The sequence below is a fragment of the Doryrhamphus excisus genome, linkage group LG17 (genome assembly GCF_037039965.1).
Source record: "Doryrhamphus excisus strain RoL-2023G ecotype Guam linkage group LG17, RoL_Dexc_Guam_v1.1, whole genome shotgun sequence".
NCBI classification, from domain to species: Eukaryota; Metazoa; Chordata; class Actinopteri; order Syngnathiformes; family Syngnathidae; genus Doryrhamphus; species Doryrhamphus excisus.
In genome coordinates this window covers 12,206,330-12,234,130 of record NC_136373.1, presented here as the reverse complement: position 1 = coordinate 12,234,130, position 27,801 = coordinate 12,206,330, and the positions used below count along the sequence as shown (strand labels likewise).

General features: G+C 39.7%; 1 protein-coding gene across 1 annotated transcript; it reads left to right on the top strand.

Moving 5' to 3' along the window:
* Positions 1-6: 6 nt before the first annotated feature.
* mtbp (MDM2 binding protein) lies at positions 7-27,801 on the top strand. Its single transcript, XM_058085648.2, has 23 exons — positions 7-199; positions 653-736; positions 823-896; positions 1,063-1,211; positions 2,286-2,344; positions 2,491-2,635; positions 2,805-2,919; positions 7,751-7,867; positions 10,361-10,455; positions 10,921-10,987; positions 11,108-11,225; positions 12,466-12,645; positions 13,921-14,034; positions 18,007-18,159; positions 20,159-20,252; positions 20,348-20,506; positions 21,411-21,506; positions 21,581-21,835; positions 21,907-22,064; positions 23,127-23,239; positions 25,068-25,181; positions 27,346-27,411; positions 27,508-27,801. The coding sequence occupies exons 1-23, from the start codon at positions 133-135 to the stop codon at positions 27,544-27,546; spliced, it is 2,631 nt and encodes an 876-aa protein (XP_057941631.2). The 5' UTR covers positions 7-132; the 3' UTR covers positions 27,547-27,801.

Sequence of the window (27,801 nt, the reverse complement as noted above, 5' to 3'; positions counted from 1 at the left end):
TTCATTGACAAGCCAAAACCAATGCAGAAGAAGAAGTAATGGTGGGAAATTTGACAACGCGTAAACACTTTTCTGTAAACATTTATTAAAGTCAAGCGGGCGTTATATGCTATTATTTAGGTACAAGTCGAAATGGATAGATATGTATTGGTTTTATCTTTCTGTCAGACGGATGACAAAGCGTTGGCGGATTGCGAATGTAAGTTTTTTTTATATATACATCAAGCGTGAATTACTATTAGCGTTTACTACTTTAGTTAGCTAAAGAAGTCGTTAGCTACTGTTTGTGGTCCATGTATAGACTTTTAAACATAAAAACAAATAGTGAACGCTAACTTCGACGAGAATGTGTTAATAAACTGTGTTAAATAACTGTATTGGCCATTTGTACTGAAAATAATAGTCAAAATTTTTACGCGGTGAAGGGAAATGACTACTTAGTGTTAAGAACACATTGTAAAATGTACTGTACTGTAGTTGTATTTTGTGATGAAGTGGATTGCAGCATTTTGTTTATTTAGTAGCTAAACGCGGGTATAATGCAGTGCAAGTTTTACATACATTTGTACGTTTTGAACAGCTCTTGTAGAATAATATTGTGTGCTTTCATCATGTGATCAAGGGTAACTGCAACTACTGTGTTCATGCACAGGTCCTCAGCAGATGAAGCTAATCTATGACCAAATTGTGGACTTTTCTTCTAAAGACTCAGCAAAAGGAATCCCTGTACTGCCAGGTGGTTTTTAGAGATCACATTGGTGCAAAGATGTTTTTTTTTTCTGAAGTCTAACTCACAAACTGCTTTCCTATTCTTCTACGCAGCTTGTTCTCTCAGTGGAAAACCTTCTCCTCAGAAGTGGAACTTTGCTGTTCAGGCTTTTCATGGAGCAACACAAGTATGAAATTACAATTAATTAAGTCCATTGTGTGTTTGCACTGTGCAGTAAATGCATATATAAAGAGATAAAACAAACTGATTTACTTGCCCTTATAAATGTAAAGAACCTAAACAGTTTTACTAAATGCAAGACGAAAATAAACACATATGTAAATGTTTTGCAGTTCTGCAGCTCAGACTGGGAAGATTTGGAAGCAGTCCACCAAAGTGCAAACAGTATAGAGGAGACTCAAGCCTCTTTGGAGATGTGTGTTGGATCTCTGAATCAACAGGAAGAATCAGACCACAAGTGCGATCCAGTGATATTGACAGAGTGAGATTTTATTTTCTCTGCAATTAATCAATCAAGTTTTAAATTGGTAACAATGAAAAATTAACCCTAACATTGGTAATAATATCATAATCATAATACTCTCATAAACCTTATCTGTGACAGTCTGTGTTCTGTTACATTTATTGACGTTGCCGTTGTCATTTTAACATTTTCTCAAAAAAAGGTATTGGTAATACCTTTTTTTTGTTTTATTTCATTTGAACTTGCATCGGATTACCATTGAATGCATCCCATAATCAGTTCACAGTTCCACATGTCCAAAAGGAGTAGGAAGAAGCAAAGCTTATTAAATCCTACCCCTCCATCTGGTACTTTTACAATCAGCAACTGTTACATTTGTTCACTTCCTGCTTTCCTAGTGTAGTTTAAGTTATTTATTTATAATTTTTTACATTTTGTTTTTGTTACGTACCGAAGTACGAGGTGATATGACCATACAATGACATAATCTGTACCATAGTAACTGTCAATATAGTGATATGTATAGCACATCATGACTATGTAATCATAAGGTATGTAATCATAAATCCTTTATATTTTATTATATAATAATTTATATATATATATAATTTATTATATATAATTTATATATAATTTATTATATGTATATAATTATTATATAAATTATACTGGCAACATCGTACACGTACAAGACGACATTATAGTTACCACTGCATAGGCCTGTCACAATAACACATTTTGCTGGTTGATAATTGTGATATAAATTATAGACCGATATTGCATAATTTTGACCGTTTTTTTTTTTTTTTTTTACATCATTGTGTCATGTCACATTTGAGCCACTCGATGGTACTCAAGTGTAGTGTACCTGTGGGAGGTATACAATACATTTGCCTTGACACACAAGTTTTCTGACAATTTAATATACAAGAAAATAAATGTAAATTTTGCTGGCTATGTCATGCTTTTGCTGCCTCTTTCAGGAGGCTGACCCAAAATTTTCACACCGTTTTCACTTAAAACTTGTTTGTTCTGCCATCAGACCTGCTTTCTGTGTTGTAGAATGACATTAGTGGCAATGTTCTTTGACAGGTTGCTTGATGAGGCTGCAGAAGGACTGCATTCACTCTCAGACAAGCTGCCTCCTCCAGGTACGGTTGACCAACCCATATTAAATACTTCATATGCTGCAGTTCTCTTACAATCTATAAGTTTTCACATAATTTCTTTCCTCGATGTTGCTAAATATGTACATACCTGTAAGTTTTTCCCTTGTTGTCCCCTCCATCCGCCTCAGGTAAAGCCTTGTTGGATGTGCTGGTATTAGGCTCTGCTGTGGAGTGTCCTGCTGTGAAAGATGTGCTGCCACTTCTGGGAGCCTTGAGACATATGACCTGCTGGCACTCTGCTAAGATCACTGTCATCACCCAGCATGCTGCAGGGTCAGAATTTGTGTTGTATATGTTGTACCACTAGAGAGCGCTAGAGGCATAATCATGATTGTCCACTTAAAGCAAGCTGGATTTTTGAGGAATCGCTGTTGTAAATTCAGATGCATCAAATGTTGTTTTACTGCTATGGTATTTGTGATTTGTTGTAATTTTCTTTCAGGTGGAGGAAAATGGCGTCATACCTGAGTGCTGGTCTCGTCGAGTCTGCTGAATTAAGAAGCTGTATTGACCCCAGTGAAATGTGGAGAGGAGGCCTGGTGGTCAGAGAGAAGAAGGTTAGACTTGTGGATTTTGTGTGGTTAAGTTATTTTTTTCCCATTTTCTATTTGCATTTCAGTATGCGTTTTGCATTTTCTTATCCTTGCCATCATTTGCTTTGCAGCATTAATTTTTGAGGGAAAATATATCCTCGGCATTGGAACTTTGAAACAAATTTTAGTCACGCTCACCACTTAGTAGCTGAAAGTAAAGATGTAAACGTGTTTCATTTACATGGACGTTTTAGTCTTTATGTGGATATTTTGCAACCTGGAGTGTATGGTCCTTGGAGAGGTTTTTGCTAAGCTGCAAACAAACGTGAGATACTGCGGAAATGTCTGTATTCGTGTGTGTGTGTGTGTGTGTGGGTGTGATGTGGCTGTATTCAATCACATGTGACACGTACAAACAACAACAACAGTCGGTGCATATCAGGTTTTGGCAGACTCTCATATATAATTTGACAAAATAGTTACCAAATGGGCTGCACAGTGGTTAGCGTGCAGGTCACACAGCTAGGAGACCCGAGTTTGATTCCACCCTCGGCCATCTCTGTGTGGAGTTTGCATGTTCTCCCCGTGCATGCGTTGGTTTTCTCCGGGGATTCAGGTTTCCTCCCACATTCCAGAAACATGCTAGGTTAATTGGCAACTCCAAATTGTCCATAGGTATGAACGTGAGTGTGAATGGTTGTTTGTCTATATGTGCCCTGTGATTGGCTGGCCCACCAGTCCAGGGTGTACCCCGCCTCTCACCCAAAGACAGCTGGGATAGGCTCCAGCACCCCCCACGGCCCCTGTAAGAATAAGAAGACTGTGAACTATCAATGATAATACTACATGAAAGTGGCAGTGCATGGCCGCTTTGCACAAGCTGTAAACATTGCAACCCAAGCTGGCATCGTGTTTCCCCCACGTCACACCGCTGTTAACATCCTAGCAGAAGAAATTCTACATTTGATGAAACTTACTTAAGATTTGTTGGATCAAAACACCCTCGCTGCAAAGAACTACTATCAAAACATGTGATACTTATAAGTTATCACATGGTTTGTCTGGTATCACGCCAGGTATCATGCCCCCAAGTGTCAGACCGAAGTGTCTGACCGAAGGTCTCGGGCTGATACTGGCACGCGGGGGCATGATACCAGACAAACCATGTGATGATCTTATTAACACATACTATTTAATCATGAGCTTATTATCACGTACTATTTAATCAAAAGACCATTTTGTTTCCAGAAAATGTTCAGTTTATTACATGTATTATATCTAAACAGTGTAAACACAATAATTACAAAAATATTTCAACAATAATATTTTATCAACAGTCTTATCTTACCAATGTCTGACAATTAAAGTTCCATTAATCAAGTTTGGGTTTTTTGGTGACTGGAGAAGCACTAGGCACTAAGCACTCGTGCGCTGTTCTCTGATTGGTTGTTTCACAGGCACGATACCAGAGCAGCGCGCTCTGAGTGGACAGCTACGGGGGCTGATACTGGACATGGTTAAACTCTATATTTTATCAGTATCACTGCCCTGGGCTTTGACACAGTATCATTTCGGCGCTTTCTAGGGTACAGGGCCAATTAATACTGTAGTATGTGATAATATTTAAACTTAATGGTTATATAAGCTTTATGGGAACTGTAGTTCTAAACATAAAACTAATAGTAGCAGCAACAAATGCCGTCATTATTTTCACTTTTATTATTCATTGTTTGTTAGTTTAGTTTTGGTTTCAATTTGGTAATGGTTTTATTTCATTTGAACATGCATCAGATTACAATTGAGTGCATCCCATAATCAGTTCACAGTTCCACATGTCCAAAAGGAGTAGGAAGAAACAAAGCTTATTAAATCCTACCCCTCCATCTGGAAAGAAGTTCAACAGTTAAAAGCAACATGCTTAGGTCATGCGTGCAAGTAGAACATTTCAAAATATGCCTGCATTGTTTTGCGACTGTCCACTCCTTGTCATTATAGTTTTCTAGTGTGAACGACACCCCGACTTATGTATATGGTACAGTATTATTCAGAACATCATCTCCAGGAGAACAATAGAAAAGGGTGTTAATTTGCCAGGATGATGGAAAATATGGTAATAGTACAACACTGGACATCCTATCAAAACCAGGCTATGTCAGTCGTTTGCCATATAACAAACCTATATCGAACAAATAATGTATAAAAATTGGTGACCATTTTAACCAGTAGTGCAAATTCTTATAATATTGGTTGGGTTATATTTCACACTCACAACATTACAATTGTATCCATTGATCGTGTTTATGAAAGTGACCTTTTCCAATATGCTGCTGCTGGTAGAAGTGAGAAGGCCCAGGCTGGCAGTTGAAAGCTGCACAGCAGGACATCAGAGGATGAATACATTCCCAAAGGAGAAAAAAGTATGAACGCTGGCATCATACTGCTGTTTAGACATACCATGACAACTTCTCTGTGTGTGTGTGTGTGTGTACCATTCCCTGTTCTGCCCTGTGACAGGAACAAACTACTGTGCCTTTATAATTTGTTTTGGAAAGCAGTAGTTTGTCGTACAGCAACTAATACTTGTAGTCTGTTGAGGGAAGGGGATTCACTATTTCCTTCATCGATAAAAGAGAAAAGGAGTTTTTATTTATTTTAAAAGACAGAATGACTAAACAAAGCCTGTTGTGTGTGTGTGTGTGTGTGTGTGTGTGTGTGTGTGTGTGTGTATATATATATATATACACATATATAGATTCAGTTATCTTAACAAAATATTGATTGCCCTATTTGAAGGCAACAAAAGTGGAACAGAAAGTTGGAAATGAAAGGCAGGGTGAAAAAAAACACAGAACAACAACAAATATACACATGGTCCACGCATTTGGCCTAATCTGCAGAGCTCTCTCAAAGGTGTTGTTATCGTAAGTACAAAAGTTGCAGAAAATATAAAATAAAATAAAATGCTGTCTGCTGGTTTAAATACACATATTTGTACCAGCTAAGCTCTGTGGCAGGGACAGCATTCATTTGTCCCTTGTAATATTGTGGTTGATTATCGCTCCTAAAAGATTAATTCATTAATGAATAATTGGTGTTTTGTGGCATTTATAGACAAAGGTACACAATATATATTATTCTTGTCACAGGGTGTCAGTAATGTTCGATTATTGAGGCATGACATAATATTACTGTCACACTGCATGGGCAGCGTAATTTATATAATGTTGCACATGCTATTGCATGAAAATAAGTTCCCCTTCCATTCAGTGTGGAAGTGGTAAGTTTTTGCCCTCATTGTCCTTTGTCTCACTCCGTTTTCAAACCCATTCTTTTTTAAGTTTAGAATATAGTAAATAAATTGGCTCATTAGCCTGCTTATGGTTAAAGCCATGGCCGTCTCTTGTGTACGGAAGTGTAAAGGTGACTGTTGGGGGGTGTTATTTCATATATACAGGGCTTTAATGATGGTAGAGATTACGTTTACAAAAGTCATGAACAGGTTTTCTATGCCCTAACTAGGAAAATATTCAATTTATTAATATTAAATCATACTTCGCACATAGTCACTAATCACTGTCAGGTCTGGAAGCAATAATCGTGATAAACGAGGGACGACTGTTCATACGTTGAGCTAAAGTTAACTGAACCGCTCTTGGAAGTGGACCGACAATCACCTCTTCAAGTGGTCCGAGTCTGCTTGTTTTGTGCACACCAGGTTGACTGCGTCCACACTGTACTTACCCTGGGCTCACACCGAATCTATCGTTGGAAGCGTTCCGCACGATTGAAATTCCTGTTGTAGGTTCACAGCAGCTCCGTGCGGTGTAGCTCTGGCTGGCTTGGCTGTTCGGGGTCTAACTTTTTTTTTTGGATGACACATTTGCCGCAGATGCCGCAGCACTCTCATATCATCACATCAATACAAGTAATTGAAAATAGTTACATTGACGATTTGGATGATATCTATCAACATTATACCCTCAAAGAACAAACAACAATATGAAGTAATTAAACTCTATTTAATAATAATAAACATGAAAAAGGGCAGCACGGCGATCGAGTGGTTAACGCGCAGACCTCACAGCTAGGAGACCAGGGTTCAATTCCACCCTCGGCCATCTTTGTGTGGAGTTTGCATGTTCTCCCCGTGCATGCGTGGGTTTCCTCCCACATTCCAAAAACATGCTAGGTTAATTGGCCACTCCAAATTGTCCATAGGTATCAATGTGAGTGTGAATGGTTGTTTGTCTATATGTGCCCTGTGATTGGCTGGCCACCAGTCCAGGGTGTACCCCGCCTCCCACCCAAAGACAGCTGGGATAGGCTCCAGCACCCCTGCGACCCTTGTGAGGAAAAGCGGTAGAAAATGAATGAATAAACATGAAAAATGATACATGTTTACTCACATTTACTCATTGTATGAAGTCAAAAGGCAACAAAAAAAACCCCACAAAAATCCAGGACACCACAGTTGTGTATGGGGCACACTTGGCTATTGTTTACAAGAACTTCCTGTATACATACAAGGCTAGTTATAGCGTAAAACATTAGCTTTCGCGAGTGTTTCCACAGTGCCTACCAGACTCAATGTGAGTGGATCAGGACCGGAGCCACAAGGGATTCAGTGTGAGCCCAGGGTTATTAAGAAAGCGCACTAGCAGAGCATGAACACAGCCTCTTGCTGAACCTTTTCACTTTCAAATGCCAACCAAATACATGTGACACTCCAACCTTACCAAAATGTTTTCTTATTTATTATTAACAGTTATGATCTGTGTTGGTTGCTGCTAATGTATGTGATTCTACTGTACTGGACTGTATCTGATATACTGTATTTCTGTCTCTCTTGACTCAGTACGTGTCAGAGCTACGTTTTGATGGCTTTTGTTTGCGCTCTCCGGCGCATAACATATCAAGGTCCAGCCTCCTGCGAGACCCGTGCCCCACTGCAGACCACCGACTACACTCTGAGGTGAATTTATTCCCTTATTCAGTCTTTTAGTGAAACTGAAGCTCCAAAAAACATTTTACTTAGACGAGTGGGCTGCATTTGTTGTTACTTTTGGAGTCATTTTTCAGATGAGCCTCTCTCCCTGCCCAACAATTCATTTTTTTTAAACTGAAAACCTTTATTTTCTACTAGAAGTTTTTTTAAGATAGATGACGTCACTGCAGCCCTGTGCCCTATAAGAACGTACGCATTTAAGCCCCACCACATACTGTTGTACTGTAATCCTTCTGGTGTGTGCATTTCTGTGGTAAGCAGCCCCTATGTTTGTTTACAAGGTGGAGGATGTGTGCGGTACAAACACTGCGAATTTGTTTAGAGACAGCACTCGGTGTGAGACAAGGTCTTTAATAACAGTTGGTACAGTGCTGCACTATAATGAGCTTTCTGATGTAGATTAATGGCCGTAACGATAAAATACAAGGGGGGGTGCATTGTGAAGTTATGGCTCGTATGAGTCCATAATACAAATACACACACATGGAAAATTATAGTATGTATCAGAGAGAGAGAGAGAGAGAGAATGCTCAGAGCCCTGAAGAAACAGATGGTGAGGATTGTATTGGCAGAAAATTAAAGGACACCATAACTGTCTCTACACTGTTGGAATTACAAACTCCTGTACTGTATATGCCTTTGCATCATACATATACACATAGACTACATCACAGTCACGCCTTTTCATTCACAAAAGTGCTTGGCTGAAGTGGGCAGGGAGTTTTAGGCCACATATTGTGAACTACGGAAAAATACCAGACCTGTCCATTCAGTGAGGTATTTATCGAAATCTAAGGTCAAACAGGGAAGAACATGCAGGCATCAGAATCAGAAAAGGGTTTATTGCCATTATGATCAAACACATACTAGGGAATTTGTTTTGGTATAGTAGGTGCAGACACATCTATTAAAAAAAATGAAAAATACAGAATAAACAGTATAAATATATGTACACAGTCTGTTTTTTGTTTGTTATTCCGGAAGTGCAGTCTGATTGTTTTTCCTAAAAGTCCAAAGTGACCGATAATGTAACGCATGTAAGGCATGTAACATACTGTATGATTACTTCAATGAGCCACACGCTTTCACTGCTGTTCATGTGGGAGCAGTTTAACATTGCAGTAATGAGTGATTCCATGCTGTTAAGTATTAAGTCTTTGTTGTAAGAAAAACACAGTTAGCAACACCAGCTCAAAGGCTATGCAGGGCATACAGCAAGAAGGAAATTCAAACCTAAAGTAACAGTAAAATGGTAAAATAACAAATCTTGAAACAGAAGAAAAATTTTGCACAATGCAAAATTTGAGAAGCCGCCAGAAATATGTATTGAGCTTAAGCAAACAAACTGTGGTACACTGAAATATGTACATTGACATGTACATAGAACACTTCCTTACTGAAAATAACACACAAGCTTGCTTAAACATTCAATACAGAATATATTCTTTAACGTGCTTCTTTAAAACTCAAGTGTGTTTACTGTACATGTGAATGTGTGAACTTTTATTCAAATTAACACCATAACGTCAGTCGTCACAGCACAGTGGAGCACAATGGAGCGTCCTCACAGTCACACAGAGCCTGACACTGCCCAGTACAGTACAGTTCCAACACCATATACTGTATGTATCTTCAACCCACACACGTCTCCAGTTATATCATCCTTTCCTTCTCATTGTCATTACAAGACACACTCGCAACATGATGTAAAAAAAAAAAAAAAATAGGGACAGTCGTGGCAGAATCCGCCGCAATACACTTCTAATAGCAGAGAAAGCAGCATTGGTGTGGACCTATTTTGCTCTTTTTTTATTGAGTTGTGGACTCCTATAGAGAAGCTTCACACAATAACCCGAACAGAAAACTTTCTAGATATTCCATAATCTGCACCTATTTCAGCTGTATTTCCTGGATTTGTGCTTCCCGCCAGTGTTTCTAGACTGATGTGTGTGTGTGTATGTATGTATGTATGTATATATATATATATATATATATATATATATCCTGTCTTGTCATTTATGATTCTCTTCATTAAATACAGTAAAAATTTACATATTGCAGACATTAATCTTGATTAATTAGTTAAAAATCTGTGATTAATCTAACATTTTTGGAATCCCTACTTTTTAAACAACAAATGATTCATTAAATCCTGTTGTTGATTAATTGGATAATTGATTAATGAATGATTTATCAATCGGTTTTTATAGCTCCACTTTGAATGTATGTATTTATTTATTATTATTTATCAGCTTTAATCAGTATCAGTCAGTCAAGTCACAAAGTCCAATTTTTTGAATGAATTATAAATGTATACAAAGAAGGATCTTTTTGTGTATTTAATTTATATGTGAAGTTATTGAGTTTTAAGAATCAGCTTGATTTGCGCCTTAGATGTTGGGGCAAGTGATTATTAAATTATTAATGTCATTTCTGCTAACATTTTCTCCATTTATACAGGTCTTCCAGTACTATTCTCCAGTTTTGGACCTGCTTCATTTGCTCACTCTGTCAGACCTGCCTTGCTTCCTGATGTCCAACACCCAGTTAGAGCTGTATCCTCATTTCTGCATTCGCTGTTTCCACATGATCCATCAGACTGACCCCTTTCCGTTCAAAAGTGAAATGTTGCAATATTGCAATTTGAAGTTACGCTCCGTTTTAGATGTATACTGTATATTTGTATACGACTATGCAAATCTGGGTGGCCTTTAAAAAGTAAAAAGACACTACAAAGCCTTACAAACGAGCACCTCCAGGCTCAAAAACAGCTTTTACCCCAGCCCCAGAGCAACGACTGAACTCTGCAAAACAGTCTTGCTGCTGCCGCCACCCCCTCAACATCATCATAACCACAACACTTCCTCTTAAAGGACAGAGTTGGCCATAACATCGGTAGTTTTCTGCATGTCTCTTTATTTATTCTCTGTATTTGACACACAATATAATCTTTGCAGTGTCTTTTCAGTTTTGTCTAAGTGATTTTAACATGGAATGTTCATTAACACCAAACAAATCAGAGGTCTCTCTGGGCAGTCAATGAAGAGTAAACTTCTTTTGGACCAGCTTAAGTCACTGCGTGGAAAGGTACTGGCCTTATTTCATCACTGTCACAACTTTGTCATACGGCAATATATTTTACTGAATGACAGGTCATCAGCCTGGGGCATTGTGTGTGTGAATCAAATATATTTTTGATGCGCTCAGGTAGGAGCTTTGTTCAGCCTGTCCTGTGTTGTCACCCCGATCGCCCAGACGCCAGCGAGCCAAATCAGCTCCCGGCGCTGGAGAGAGTCTCTAGCCAGGCGTCCCAAGTCCTTACCCAGTAAGTCCTTTCATCACCCAATTAAATAGTGAAATATACATTATATGACTAAAAGTATTTGCTCACCTGCCATCACTCGCATATGAACTTGTGCCATCACATTCGGATGTCGGTCCACCTTTTGCAGCTATTACGGCTTCAACTCTTATGGGAAGGCTGTCCACAAGGTTGAGGAGTGTATTTATCTGACTTTTTGACCATTCTTTCAAAAGCACATTCGTGAGGTCACACACTGATGTTGGTCTCCGCTCTAATGTCATGATGGAAGAGGAAGGGGCTGCTCCAAACAGTTCCCACAAGGTTGGGAGCATGGAATTGTCCAAAATGTTTTGGTATCCTGGAGCATTCAAAGTTCCTTTCGGAATCAGAATCAGAATCAGAAAAGGGTTTATTGCCAGATATGATCAAACACATACTAGGAATTTGTTTTGGTGAAGTAGGTGCAGACACATCTATTAAAAAAAGAATGAAAAATACAAAATATACAGAATAAACAGTATAAATATATGTACACAGTCTGTTTTTTGTTTATTATTCCGGAAGTGCAGTCTGATCCGCTTAGTTCACTGGAACTAAGCGGCCAAGCCCAACTCCTGAAAAACCACCCCACACCATAATTCCTCCTCCACCAAATTTCACACTCGGCACAATGTAGTAGTCCCAAATGTACCGTTCTCTTGGCAACCTCCAAACCCAGACTCGTCCATCAGATTGCCAGATGGAAAAGTTCAAAAATTCATCACTCATGCTCTATAGTCCAGTGGCGGCGTGCTTTACACCAATGCATCCGGCGCTTTGCATTGCCTTGGTTGATGTATGGCTTGGATGCAGCTGCTCGGCCATGGAAACCCATTCTATGAAGCTCTCTGTGTACTGTACTTGGGCTAATCTGAAGGTCACATGAAGTTTGGAGCTCGGTAGCAATTCACTGTGCAGGAAGTCGGCGAGCTCTTTGCATGATGCGCCTCAACATCCGTTGACCCCTCTCTATCAATTTACATGGCCTACCACTTCGCGACTGAGTTGCTGTTGTTCCTAAACTCTTCCAATTTCTTATATTAAAGAGCAAATACTTTTGGTAATATAGTGTATCTAGCATACAGAAATAAATTGGTAACAAGAGCTACATTTTCACAGATTATTATGCATAATGTAATGTCAATTAGACAGCAGCAGAAATGTATTGGGATGGTAAACATGGAACTACAGGCTTGTGTTTAACATTCATGTTATCTTGCAGTACCTGATGTAGATGTCAAAGGTGAGAGTGCTCACTACTTCCTGTTGGTCAAGGGCTCAGACAACATCAGGGACGATGTCTGTACAGTCAGGTTGTTACACTCTGACAGTCAAATTAATGGCGCAGCTGCTATGGCAACAGTCTCTGGAATGCCGGGACAGAAGCTGCTGTCATCATCAGGTGTGTTATCATGCATTTTTGTGACTCACTTGTGCAGACCGAAACCTTGAGCATTGAGCCTGTCCGTTTAATAAGCAAACAAAACATAAACCGTTATTTGAGTATCTCATGACATGGCCGTCACTGTTTGTCAGGCTGACTTGTGGTACGGTGGTGTCAATTCTCTTCCTGATCTGATTTCCCCTTTTTTTTGCATGTTTGTCACACTTAAATGTGTCCGATCATCAAACTAATCAATTACAACACAACTAAACACAAGACACAGGTTTCAAATTAAGCTTTTTTTTTTAATTAAGGATGAAAAAAATCCAAACCTACATGACCCTTTGTGGAAAACATGATTGCCCCACCCATGAAAACATCATTTAACAGAGATTAATTGACATCTGCACAAGGTTCGGTTTCTAAAGCTTTGGAACTCAAGCGAACTACAGTCAGTCATTATCCACAAATGTCAAAATATGGAACAGTGGTGAAACTTCCAACCAAATTTAACGCAATAGTGCAGCTGCAACTCATCCAAGAGGTCACAAAAGACCCCACAACAACATCCAAAGACCCACAGTCCTCACTTGCCTTAAGTTAAGGTCAGTGATAGTGACCCCAGCATAAGAAAGACACTGACCAAAGGTTCTAAGACGAAAACCACTGCTGATCAACAAGGAAGGCATTAAGGCTCAACTCAATTTAGCCATACATAAAACATGTTGGTGAGACAAAGGTTTAACTTTTTGAAAGGTGTGTGTCCCATTACTTCTGGCGTAAAAGTAACACCACATTTCAGAAAAAACAAGTCATACCAACAGTAAAATATGATGGAGGTAGTAGGATGGACTTTTATTTATTTTATTTATTTTATTTATTTATTTTATTTATTTTTAATTTTTATTTTTCTGCACAAAATAAGATCCAGAATAAAGAAAATCAATCAGTAATAAATAAATAAATCAAATAATATATATATATATATATATTTATTTATTTATTTTTCTGTACAGCAACTTTGAGTCATCAAAGTTTTCACTACAAATGATCTTAAAATTTGGCCCCGATGATCATTTCACTCCAGTGAGGCAAAGCCATCGAGTACTGTTTCCTGCCATGTGCCTTTATTGGTGTCTGATGACCTTTTGGCTTTTACCTTTTGGCTCCATAGTTCCCTGAAGCCTTATTTGATACTTTATTTGATATACTCAGAAGAATGAAGTTCTGCCCAGATATTGGTGAAGACAAACTCACCTGGCCTTTTTCATTCTTTTCTTTTTGTCACCCCAGGAGGCACTAGAAGCAACATCCTTTACTCTCTGCCCTGTCTCCAAGGAGACAGCCTGCTGAGGCGAGAGAGGAAGGTGGCACAGGTCCAGACACAGGTGCTCATAGGGTATCTTGGTAAGTAAGACTTGTGACATGAACGAATATACACCAAAAAGGTATTTAGAGGAGGGAGGGGGGGGGGACAGAACAATGAAACATTTTTGTCGCGTTTTAAAGAGTGTGCTTTTTGCTATTTGTTTTTGCCTTTTGCATGTTAAGCAAAGCACTTCACACACCTTTGAGGTATGTCAATGAATGTACAATTAAGAAGGGGGCATTCTTTCAACATGTGATTTCATGAAGAAAAAACTGTTTTTTGGTGACCTTAAATCCCTCTTCAATGCTTTATAGTTAAATAGACAAGATTCCACTGGATATTAATTGAAGACAAAAAGCTGTGAGTCATGCCCGCGGCAGTAGCAAATCATTCAGGAGATTATTTCTGAGTGATGATGCTTTTTGATTGGACTTTATGTTCTGACCTCAAAATGACACAAAGAATGTCACTGCAAAAAGAAAAGCAAATTTTCACAGTAATTGCTTTTTGACTGTTGCCTGATACCTGTTTGCTGGTATTTTTATATTTTTATTTTTTGTGCAATCCTGCTGAAAGTCAAACAAGCCAGCAGTTGTGGGAGAAAACATTTCCTTCAATTATTTCATTGATGTGCAGTCACTCAAAAGAGGCTGAGGAAGAGGCTATACTAGCTATGCCAAAATGTATTCTTTACAAACATAAATAGGGCGGCACAGCGGTCTAGTGGTTAGCGCACAGACCTCACAGCTAGGAGACCAGGGTTCAATTCCACCCTCGGCCATCTCTGTGTGGAGTTTGCATGTTCTCCCTGTGCATGCGTGGGTTTTCTCCGGGTACTCCGGTTTCCTCCCACATCCAAAAAACATGCTAGGTTAATTGGCCACTCCAAATTGTCCATAGGTATGAATGTGAGTGTGTATGGTTGTTTGTCTATATGTGCCCTGTGATTGGCTGGTGACCAGTCCAGGGTGTACCCCGCCTCTCGCCCGAAGACAGCTGGGATAGGCTCCAGCATCCCAGCGACCCTCATGAGGAAAAAGCAGTAGAAAATGAATGAATGAATGAACAAACATAAATAAATTCAATTAGAATATGGTTTGATTGCTACACAGATGTATCAATGTTGCAATTTGCGTTTGTTTAGAACAGCAGAGTGAGAAGTGTGTCTATCTCCCACTAACAAGAAACCATATACATACTATAATATAACTAATATTATAGTAACTTGAGTAGAAATGACATTGATTTAAGTTTCAATGAGCTGAGACCTTTTTCTATGGTCGCTTTGTGATGACCATGTACTAGTAGTAGTGTAAAACCGCTCTCTATCAGTGACCACTCTCCACTTCCTCATTGTGTTGCTTTAGGCACTTGCTGGTGCATTGAATAACTCGCAATATCATTATTTTACAGACACACAGCAGACAAAGATAGAGAAGCTCCAGTGGAGTGAAGCCAGATAAAAAGAAAGTGAAATTTTTCAACCTTGAGGAAACAAACTATAGGGCAGCTCTTTGAAAAAAGACTTCAAGGAGAGCTGACAAACCACAGACCTTATTGAAAATCTTTGCAATACATATTTAACTCATTCAATCCCAGCTATATTTCAAAAGACAACCCCTTCAGTACCAGACATTTTAGATGATTTTGACTGATCTTTCAAGGCACACATAATATTGGGTTCTATGGCTATATAAACCAGGAACTTACCAAAAGAAAGATTAGACTCTCATCTTTCATCAGAAAAAGTTGGTTTCTACCTTTTTCAGTTTTTTAATAATCAGCAGTGGAACATAGGGAGAAAGCCAGCTTTTTTTTTATACTTTATTTTTTCAAAAACATTTTTTTTTAACAAAACGTCAACAGCAATTCAAACAAACTCAAACAAACATTCAAACAACCATTCACACTCCATTCACACTCACATTCATACCTATGGACAATTTGGAGTCGCCAATTAACCTAGCATGTTTTTGGAATGTGGGAGGAAACCGGAGTACCCGGAGAAAACCCACACAAACATGGGAAGAACATGCAAACTCCACACATAGATGGCAGAGGGTGGAATTGAACCTGGGTCTCCTAGCTGTGAGACCTGCGTGCTATCCACTGGTTCACCGTGCAAGCCCGCAAAGTGAAACATTCATTCATTCATTCATTTTCTACCGCTTTTCCTCACGAGGGTCGCTGGAGCCTATCCCAGCTGTCTTCGGGCGAGAGGCGGGGTACACCCTGGACTGGTGGCCAGCCAATCACAGGGCGCATATAGACAAACACCCATTCACACTCACATTCATACCTATGGACAATTTGGAGTGGCCAATTAACCTAGCATGTTTTTGGAATGTGGGAGGAAACCGGAGTACCTGGAGAAAACCCACGCATGCACGGGGAGAACATGCAAACTCCACACAGAGATGGAGGAATTGAACCCTGGTCCCCTAGCTGTGAGGTCTGCACGCTAACCACTAGACCACCGTGCCGCCCTTCAAGCATAACGTTCATTTTATTTTCACACAATATTTTTTCTTTTAGTATTAGTCTTTAAGTATCTAAACAACTATACCAACATAAACAACACAAAAAATGGGTTGTTTAACCGATTTATTTACAAATATAACACCATGCGTGTGCGCACGCGCTTACTTGCATGTACATGCGTTGAAACGTCACTTACAATGCATCACCTTCTGCGCGTTACACTTCTTCATGCTCTCTCGTTTCCTCCTTCTTGTCACGTGTGATACATTCACATGATCCGTGCCCAGCTCTCCCATTGAATGCACTTCTGTCACCTTGTGGCCGTTTTAATGGCTTTTAAGTGTGCTTGAAGTGAAATGCATTAGTGGAGAGTTATGTCATCACCTCTTTTTGCCTTTTACGCAAAAAAAACCCATTTTACAGCCATTTAAAGACGTTGTTGGGATCGGGTATAGATTTTTTTTGGTATTGAGGGAATTAAAATAGAACATCACAGAGGTTAATTCAGACATGCTTGTTATTGTGTTTATAGTTTAAGGTGCTAAAGAGCTGCACTGAATCCCACTAAAAGGCAATTTGAATAATATGGCTAAATGAACAGGTTTGTAATTATTGGTCCAGTGAGTGTATGTCCCTTTTTTACAGGGTGACCCAAAAAAAACGGGCCCCAACTCTAATTAGGCCCCAATTCTTAGTGTTTTGTCTGAATGAAATGAAACTTTTGTCATCATCACATCAAAACAATAGGGTCTTTGGCCTTTTTTTTCTCCGTTCTACAGCATATGTTCTAGATGGCATTTAGCTCCGTGTATTTCTTGAGGCGCAGCATGAAGTTGTCCAAGACGTTCTTACAGACTGAATTGGTAATGGTAATCTCCTCCCTGATGGCTTTCTTGAGTTCCGTAATGGTTCTGGGTTTCCCTGCGTAGACTCTGTCTTTAAGATAGCCCCAAAGAAAAAAGTCAGGGGGGCTTAGGTCCGAGCTATGGGGTGCCCACTCAAAATCAGTCTTGAGACTGATCACTCGGCCTCCGAAGTTATCTTTCAGCCAATCGTGGGACAGGTTTGAGGTGTGGGAACTTGCGTTCCGTCTTGCTGGAACCAGAACTTGCTCATGAGCGACGGGTAGATGGTCTGGAGTTCATTCTTGAAGGTTTTGAGGATCTCCACATACCGCTCCTTGGTGACTGATTCTCGACTGTTTGCTTCTTGGGACGTTGAGGTTCTCCACGGTCCCATACTTCTCGAAGTGGTCCACCCAGTTCTGAATTCTGCTTTTGGATGGAGCCTTTTCACATTCGAACAGACGCATGAAACTGTCCTGGGTTTTCTTAAAATTGAACACAGTGTATACTTTGTCCCAACTCCCACTGGGGTCTTGGTGTACTCACGGTCGTTGATTCTGCCACGTCCTGTAAAATAAGGGCAATCAGTGAATAAATAATGGAGATATCACATAAAGTGTACACAGGCATGTTTTTTTTACTGTACTTATTTATTTTCTAAATCAAATCTGTTTGCATGCCCAGGAAAGAAAGAACAGTCCTCATCATCCATACCTTCAAATGACTTCAAGGCCATTCTCAACCTGGCCAGGGAACAATACTTAAGAGTAATTGATGCCACTCTGTCCCCGGTCTCCTCTTTACCTGACAAGCCCGACGCAACCACCAAGAAGCCAGGTATGTTTGGATTGACATGGATTCATAATATAGCCAACTGCATTGTCCAAAACCACACTTGATCCAGTTTAAGCCATGCACATTTAGAAGTATAAATAAATGACTTTGTTGTAAAGCATGTTTGCTTATCTGAGATAAGCATAAAATGTACATTATACTGCTTGTTCAGAGTTGCGAGGAGTGCGCTCCAAACTGCCAATGCATATAACGTCAACATTACATAACAATCAAAGAAAGCGCTGCTGCTTCAGTAGTTTCACAGCACACATATACTTACTCTGCCTGTAGAGTTTTACATTGCATCCGTGAGCTTGCGTAAACAATGCATTTATTAGCAATAAAACAACTCTCAGCCTGCTGCTCGAGCTCGAAATGAGAACAGGGAAGTCGGCGTTGCTTTTCAAAATGTATCTGCAGGGCATGAAAGCTTGCATCTCAAGCAGATTTTATATCCGTTCCTAAATACTAGAGTTGCCGTACACATTGAATGATTGTCCTTGGCATACACAATTAGACAAGCATGGACAACACAGCTATATTCTTTACTACCTCTTGCAAGGAGGTTTTCATTATTGTATGCTAGTTAGCAAGATTACGTCAAAACTACTCAACTTTGTGAAGGGCCAAGGCATAGGTCAAGGAAAAAGCCATTAAATGTAGTTATAGAGCTATGCGTGGGACAGTTTTGTATTTACAGCAGGAAACAGCCTGTGCAATGCAGCATAAAACATTCATCTGCATCCCCTAATGGCGTGAAGAACTTTGTGTCAGCCTAAGCCTTCAAACTCACTCATGAATCATCCCTGACATGAATCTACTGAATCTAGTTGATCTTTTTTGCACTTCCCCTGGGTCCCATTGCCGTCTGGCGGCCTGAACACAAGAAACTGCTGTGGTCATACATCAATGCAATGCTCAGATTTCGGGCCCATCTGCCAAGAATTGAGTATCTTGACCTGGCCCAAGCTACAATGTTTGTATTACTGCTGCAATCCGTCATACGGTGCAGCTTACCGTATAGGGTGTACTCGCAGAGGGTGCCTTTTAGGTTTGTTTATTCATGATTGCACATGTTTTCTTTTGTTGTTGCAAAATGCTTTCCTTAAGTAGTGAATTCATGGAGACAATTTAAACTCTTAAACCTCCCTTTAAATCAAGGGTCTCAAACTCAATTTACCTGGGGGCCACTGGAGCTAAGGTCTGGGTGAGACTGGGCCGCATCAGGTTTTCAAAAACAAACCCAAAACGCATTTATTAAAAACAGAAAACTGAATAAACTTTGCTTTGGTTCTGATTTTCTACAAGAAAAGCTCTGATAAAACATTCCACTGTTCTCAAATATCTTAATTTTTATTTTTCTACACAAAATAAGATGGAAAAATAAATAAACAAATCAAGAATAAAGAAAATCCATCAACTAGTAATAAATAAATATAATAATAATAATAAAACGGCAAATAATAAAAACTTAAGAAACCACATATAGTTGGTGGGTATACAATTTTTTTTTCTGATTAAACATTATTAGAGCCCTGTAGACATGACAAAACATGACTATAGTCACATTTATACTCTTTTTATTTACAACATATTGCGCAACTGCAGGGTCTTGAGACACATGCTAACTCGCAAACTAGAGAGCTAGCGACCTAAACGGTAGCCTTCAAGTTATTTCCTTTAAACTTAAATAGCCAAAAATTTACCACTTCCACACGGATAGGGAGGATAACTATTAACAGTTATTTAATAATTTAATAATTTTTTCTGGGTACATGATACCATACAGCATCCATATCAAACTTGCGCGGGCCGCACTAACATTAAACTTTCATATCAAGGCGGGGGCCTCAAACTAGGGTCCTGCGGGCCACATTTGGCCTGCGGGCCGCGTGTTTGAGACCACTGCTTCTTCTTGACCTCCCATAAAGGTCCAGGTATGTATTCACAACAGAACAGCATCTTAAAATATTCCAAACCTGTTTTCTTTTCTGTTTAATAGATTTTCAGACAGTGTCCATGGAACATTCTATTTGGCCTGAGAGGAGCGTCCTCCACAACATTGAAAGCCTACAAAAAAGACGACAGAAGAGAAGGTGGCCTCTAAATTCAGCATAGTGAATTGCTCCACATGAAACCCATCAACATCTGGTATCATGTAACTACCGTAATGTTCTGTATCATGTCTTAGATTTTGTCTATTAGGACCAGGCTGTAGTGACACCCTTATGGGCCCTAAAGACTTTCAGAAGGGTTCTAGTACTTTTTTGGACGCCAAAGAACTCCGGAGACACTTCACACTTGATGGCAAGCCGACCAGCGACCTACTACCACTGGGCCTTGTTAGAGGGTAAGATAAGTCATTTGAATGAGCACAGAATTACATTTGATTAAGGAACGCATTAGCCACGTTTACGTGGACGCAAATATTCCAATTCTAACCTATCTAACCTTTGTATACACCTCATTCCGAAAGAAAAGTGCCAATCCGAATGAATATACGTATAATGGGATTCACAGGGGTGGAATATTCCTTTCCCCAATCCGATTGAGGTATCTTGTACCCGCTCAAACAGAAAGTTGTCAGACTGCGTTCTTTCTTCTTCTTCTGTTGTTTATTTTGGCGGTTGGCAAGCAGCTTTCGTATGCATTAGCGCCATCTGTGGAACAGAATCTAAACCCTTCTATACGCCATTCACAAGTCCAGTTTTATTAAAAAAGAAAATACATATCTATATAAAACATGTGCCGAGCTTAATTATAAAATATTAGCACGATTGAACTTTATCTTTTCCTGTTCCCGGGTGCGTTCTTTCAGCGAATGCTGAGATATGACGTAACATGCAGCTCCAGACGTTCTTCGATTTAAAAAAATGGAGGCACTGGACTGCTGCGGGAAGTTTGTTTTTGATTCAAACTAAATTTCAAGACTGGACGAAGGAAAAACTGGCAATACGGAGTTATTCCAACAAGTGAAAGAAAAACTGGAGGAAGTCGGTATCACGTGATGCTGGTGTTTACGCTTTACTGCGCATGCCCCATTGACTATTCTGGTTGATTATAGAGGCGCATGTAGACACGCCATTGGAATATTCCTTTCCATGTATACCATTGCTTTCGGAAAGGTCATTCGGAAAGAGAAAAACTCCTCATGTAAACGTGGCTAATGACTAAGGGAGATTAGCTTATATGAGCATTCATGGAATACTGTGTATGACAGGCTATAAATCCTGTTTTTCTCCTTTTTTTTTTAGTCCTAATGTATTTCAGCTGTCACCCGACTTGTCTCCCAGAAGAGTCAGTCAGATGTCCTTCAAAAAGGCTAAGGCATCAAATTACCATGGAATAGAGTAAGGGTTGATCACCTTCAACCACCTTTTTTAGGTTTAGTTTATTTTTTTCCTTTTCTTTTTTGTTCATATAGATACTGCCTGGATAACCAGCAATCCCTGGACCGGGACCAGGCCTTTGTCCGGCTCCAGTCCCGTCTCATTCGCTATGAAACCCAAACCACCTGCTGCAAGGAACCCTCTGCCCTCCCCTTTGCGCTCAGCCCTGCCCTTTCGCCTGCTGTGATGTCAGAGCCAGGAAGTGTACCTGATGGGGAGACTCTGCAGAACGCTGACGTAGCCCGACTCAAACGCAGGTCATGGGACACAGATGGCTGTCCCCGCAAGAGGTAAGACAATGAATTGATGGAGGAGTTCTATTGTTTTAATGAGTCTTAATCTATTTGCCTAAATGATGCAGGCTGGCGAAGTCAGAGAGCAGCGACTCCCTCTGCTCCCAGAGCAGTGGCGGGAGTGGGACACACCCTGCCATCAGGTCTCTACGGCATCAGGCCAGCAGATCTCAGTCCGTCTCATCTTCCACTTCCTCAACCTCAGCTCCTCGAAGGACATCCTCAGGTAAAACCAATCAAACCAACACAGTGACAAGTGAACATTGTAAAAGTTGATATTTAGCTAACTTATTCAGGGCTCTACAATAAAAACAAAAATGACTTGCCCATGGGGAATCATTAAGGTGAGAACTACTTGCCCGAACTTTCCCCATGTAAAATGAAAAGACTGCCATAATGATATCATCTAATTTTTGTGGCATCACATGAGAATCTCAAATAAAGATGAAATGATTATCATTTCTTGTGGTTGTTTTCCAACATAGATCATGATGTTGCATGGAATTCTGGATTGTCAAGAGCCTTCTAGGCACTTTGCCTTTTATAAGTTGTGCACCACAATGAAACATTATTGAATAGACACATTTGTGTACTAGTAAAGTGTTTTTAATCCAGAAAAAAATGCTCAATGCTCAAACAATAATTTGTGAAGCAAAGGTGAGAAAAATACACAGAGAAATGGAAGCGCTAGATTTTGTAGCTTGTGCAAAATCAGCACTTGGTATTGGATCTAATAGGTGGTGTTTCATTGTGACCACTTCAAATTGTCACAGCAATGTGATTCACTCACCTGTGCCATCATTTGATTTGCTGCCGCTAATAAAATACTTGTTTAGGAGGCACTGTTTCATCACTTTTTGCTGTTTTCCTTCACAAGTTGTTGAAGAATTAGACCATGTTGGCAGGGACGCCATGATAGATGTTTTCCTCGTCAAACCATCGCTGATTGGTTGATCGTGAACTGTTGTGGGTAAAACGAGGACCGCGGTCTAAATAAACAATTCTGATTGGTCCATTTCAAGATTTGCAAGGATTGGTTTGCAAATTACCACCGGAATTACGCAGTCCGTGTTTTACCAACACCCAACAAGAACCACTTTTAAAAAAAACTTTTCACAGTACGGCATGCCAAAGTACACTTGCCCGACGGGAATATCACTGATTGTATTTACTTGCCCCAATTTTGTTTTAACTTTCCCCAGGCCATCGGTACATTGTTATTGTCCAGCCCTGCTTATTGTAACTATCTTCAAGGTGGAATTGCTTTATTGATGACATTTCTTTCCAGGTTTGATGAATCAGTCATTTACTGACAAGCATAAAGCACCAGAGCCGAGAAATGATCACGGGATGACAGATGATAAAAGTGTCAAAGAGTCACGCTCCCAGAAACACAATAGGGTAAGTGTGGGTGTTTGCCACAGTTACACGGTTGTCTCCAGGGTTCTCCAACATTCGCCAGTGCATTGTGCCTTCTTCCTGCTCCGACCGTGCAGTCGCACCCCACATCACACAAATGCATGCACACTAGCCATATTTGTTGTCAGCAAATGATAGCAATTTGGCTGAGTTTGGCTACTCATGTTCGCTATCAGTAAATGTATAACAACAGATTGACTGCAAATTGTTGTTTGCCTCTCTGAGACTGCTCTTTGAATGTTCAAGCACACGAGACAGCCGTGACAGATAACCATGAGAGCCTGTCATCATATTAGGGGCAAATGAAAATTTCCACTTAATTGAATTTGGTAAATGTGAAAATTGTCATCATGTTTCCTTTCAGTCTGTTCTTTTAAACAACTACTGGCATAGCTCTAGTTCATGACATATGTTCGCCGGTGGTGTCTTGAGCCAGTTGCAATTAATTAATGCAATTTATGTTCTTACTTCATATTTTGTTAGCTAACACCTTAGGACTATTATTCTGTTTAAATTGTTATTTTTTAAATTTGTAGAAAAAAAGAATAACAATAATGGCTAGGGGCAGCATGGCGGTGTAGTGGTTTGCACGCAGACCTCACAGCGAGGAGACCAGGGTTCAATTCCACCCTCGGCCATCTCTGTGTGGAGTTTGCATGTTCTCCCCGTGCATGCGTGGGTTTTCTCCGGGTTCTCCAGTTTCCTCCCACATTCCAAAAAAACATGCTAGGTTAATTGACCACTCCAAATTGTCCATAGGTATGAATGTGAGTGTGAATGGTTGTTTGTCTATATGTGCCCTGTGATTGGCTGGCGACCAGTCCAGGGTGTACCCCGCCTCTTGCCCAAAGACAGCTGGGATAGGCTCCAGCACCCCCGCGACCCTCGTGAGGAAAAAGCGGTAGAAAATGAATGAATGAATAATGGCTAGATACTAATGTCTCTGTCACAATAATGTGCCATAAATTATATCTACATTGTATCTACATTCTAAGAAGAACCAAAAAAGGCTATAAATAAACTTTTAAAGGACAAAATAAACATTATGCAGACTTCCATGAATAAAAGTCTTAAATAAACATGCACACACTACAGACCAAATCACCCGTAGTCCAGCCACCAAATGAGAATGCTGTAATAGCTTCAGCAAAGACAAATGATGTATGTTTTGCATGTTATCACCGTGGCACCTTAACAGCTTTACTACAATCAGCTGCACATGCACACCCGGCTTAACAGATGCATGATTACACACTCACTTTACTACCTGCGTGCACGTTGCAAGCCGCATTCCGACCTTGGTGTGGTGTAATGTGTGATATTATACTAGCAGGAGGTGAGTCCTGTCAGCAATGCTAATGTGCTAAGCGTGTGCATGTGTATGAGAACAGTTGGTGCAATTCAGGAATAACGACAGTGGTTAATTCATGGCAGAGATTGAAAGCCTGAAAACTCTGCATTGGGGAAACTGAGAGGCACTGATGGTCCCTCACTGGAATTTATGGCCACTATTCAGATCAGCTGCTGTCACAAGATTAAAGGTGGCCATTTATTTTGGGATGTGTTTGTGCCGTCAACTCCATCAGTAAAATACTGTGTCTTCTACCTGAGAGCCCATGGTGTGGTTTTAAAGAGAGGAAGGACATCTTTACCCATGGAAGTAAAGCCATTTTGACATCTCTTCCTATAGAGGGAAGCCTTGCTAAAATTACTTTCTGTGAACTGGGTTGACGTTTAGCGATAAGGGAATTACCACAAGTAGATTCTCCATTTTACAAAATTGTCCTCATGAAAATGTGTGTGCCCTCAGATGCTGCAGGAGGTAGTCGCTAAAACACTCAAACACCACGGGATCAGTGCCGAGCATAAATGCTTTGAGGCTTGCAGCAAAAGACTGTTTGATATCTCCAAATTCTATCTCAAGGTTGGTGCCCACACACACTCAGCACTCTTTTACTCTGAACTCGCTTTTGTTTGTTTTGCTCCCCCCCCCCCCCCCCGCCAGGACTGCAGCGCCCGCCATATGTTGTTTTTTTTTATTACAAGTTTGTGCAAGAAATCAACATTAATGGGAGCAGTTTGACTTCGCAGTATGCATTATAGAGTTTATTTAGTGCTTTCCTTTTAAATCTTTATCATTGTTAATTGATATGGGACACTTAAAAGCATACTGCATTCACATTGGACTATTTTTCAGCAACATTAAGATGTAATTTTCATCTTATAGCATTTTGCGTCTAATGCATTTTCCCATGCAATGGCACCGAAGGTGCCTTCTCGTCACCCATGTCATTATGCTCGTTAAGGGATGTTCTTTTTGGGTACTAGACCCGTTCTTAACAACTTGGTCCCAGCTGTCCAATGCATACATATTTTATCTCATGACAAACACGGATGAATAAAATAAAGCTTTTAATGACTAAGCCAAAAAAGAAAGTAATTTCTACTCATTAGAGCAGGGGCGTCTCATTTTCACGGTGGGTCAAATTGCAGTGCTAGTTGTCCTCCGAGGGCTGTGTGTAACTGTAAAAGCGAAGTAAGTGTATAACGATAATACACATTTTTATTATTTACTTACTTGCATTGAAATCACAAGTCAAGGTGCCAAGTAGAAATTCATGTATATAAGTACTGTATGATTCATTTCATATGGTGTTATATAACAAAGAAAACAAGAAACTACAATTGTATGCAGTATTGTATGTCTGTCGAAATTGACAGAACAAATACATTAAGCTAGATATCTTGATTATTTTGTACATGTAATATGCTATAAGTATATAAAACAAAGAAAAAAACTAAACCGGTGACTAAATTTAAAGGAAAAAACAGTTTTGTCCCCACGTGTCCATGTCAAAAAACGAAATTTGTGGCATGCACAAGTTTGTGAGGACCAGGGAGGGAGGGTTATGACGGCAACTAATTATTAGCTTTGAAAAAAAAAACTCATGACAAGCTTACCAATCCATTTAAATTGCAGGAGGTCATTAGTCAATATAACAGTCTGACTCACTGGTTCATCCTACAAACAACATTAACTCAGCGCCTCGAGGACCTCGAGCCCAGAACCTAGGCTGGTGTCATTACAGCACCCCAATGAATGTGTTGCTTAGATGCAATGGATTATGGGAAAACTTTTTTTTCCCATTTCAAACTCATATTGGTACATTTTTGTCAGGCACATCTTGTGAGTGTTAAGTTGCTGCATGATGAATGTAGCATTGTTAGTAAAGTGTTCTTCAGTCAGATGACAGCATGAGTCAGACTGTTATGTTGTTATACTTTTAAAATTGGTTGACAAGCTCGTTGTGAGTACACTGATTGCTTGTGATTGGCTCCTGCCAAAGAAAGAGCTACCGTTTTCTCACTTGACTCGCAAGCGGAACAGTATTTAAACAATTTGAGGTAGTTCTGATGTAAAGGAGATGCCACAAGATTCAAATTTAGCCATCAATTAGACACGCCGCTGTATAAGCTGCAGGGGTTGAAAGTTTCAGAAAACAGTAGCTGCTTATAAATCGGAATTTATGGTATGTACATTTTCTTTAACAGTAATAATAAAATAAAGTCAACATAAAATAAAATAAATGTCGTATTTTTAAAATGCCTTTGAGCTGCATGGCGGTTAAGTGGTTAGCGTGCAGGCTAATGTGTGGGTTTTCTCCAGGTACTCCGGTTTCCTCCCACATTCCAAAAACATGCTAGGTTAATTGGCGACTCCAAATTGTCCATAGGTATGAATGTGAGTGTGAACGGTTGTTTGTCTATATGTGCCCTGTGATTGGCTGGCGACCAATCCAGGGTGTACCCCGCCTCTCGCCCGAAGACAGCTGGGATAGGCTCCAGCACCCCCGCAACACGAATGAGGATAAGCGGTAGAAAATGAATGAATAAATGAACAAAATGCCTTTTTCATGTGCATTATTTCCAGGCTTTTGCAGGCCACATAAAACAATACAGCGGACCAAATATGGCCCCCAAGCCTTGTGCTTAACATCTGCATTAGAGCATTATTGGACTTATTGTCAGGTTTGCCTCTTCACTTAATCAAATGACCAAAGACACAAAGTGAAACTGTTTGATGGCAGGATCTGAAGACATCTCGTGGTCTGCATGATGAGATGAAGAAGGCGGTTGGCAACAATGCAAAACAGGTAACGCCAATAAACATCAATACATTTCTGCTTGAGAATCAGTTTTCCTTCTCCACATGAACACTTTAAAATGATTCCCTTTGTATGTTGTTATAGGTCATTGACTGGATCCTGGAGAAGACCTCTAAGAAATGATGGGTTTGACATATTTTTGGATTCCTTTTAATTCTTACATCTTTTACTTGTATATGTTTTCAAAATTATTTTATTTTGTCTTAATTATTTAATTCCTATTTTTTTTCTTTTCATTGTGTTAGGTTTTGTGTATTCTTACTTTTAACCACAATCATATGTTTTAGATCTTTACGAATGTACATATTTAATCCGTTTTATACTTCACCGTTTGTAGCACAATAAAGTGTTTTGATGCCATTTCTTGTGCAGTATAGT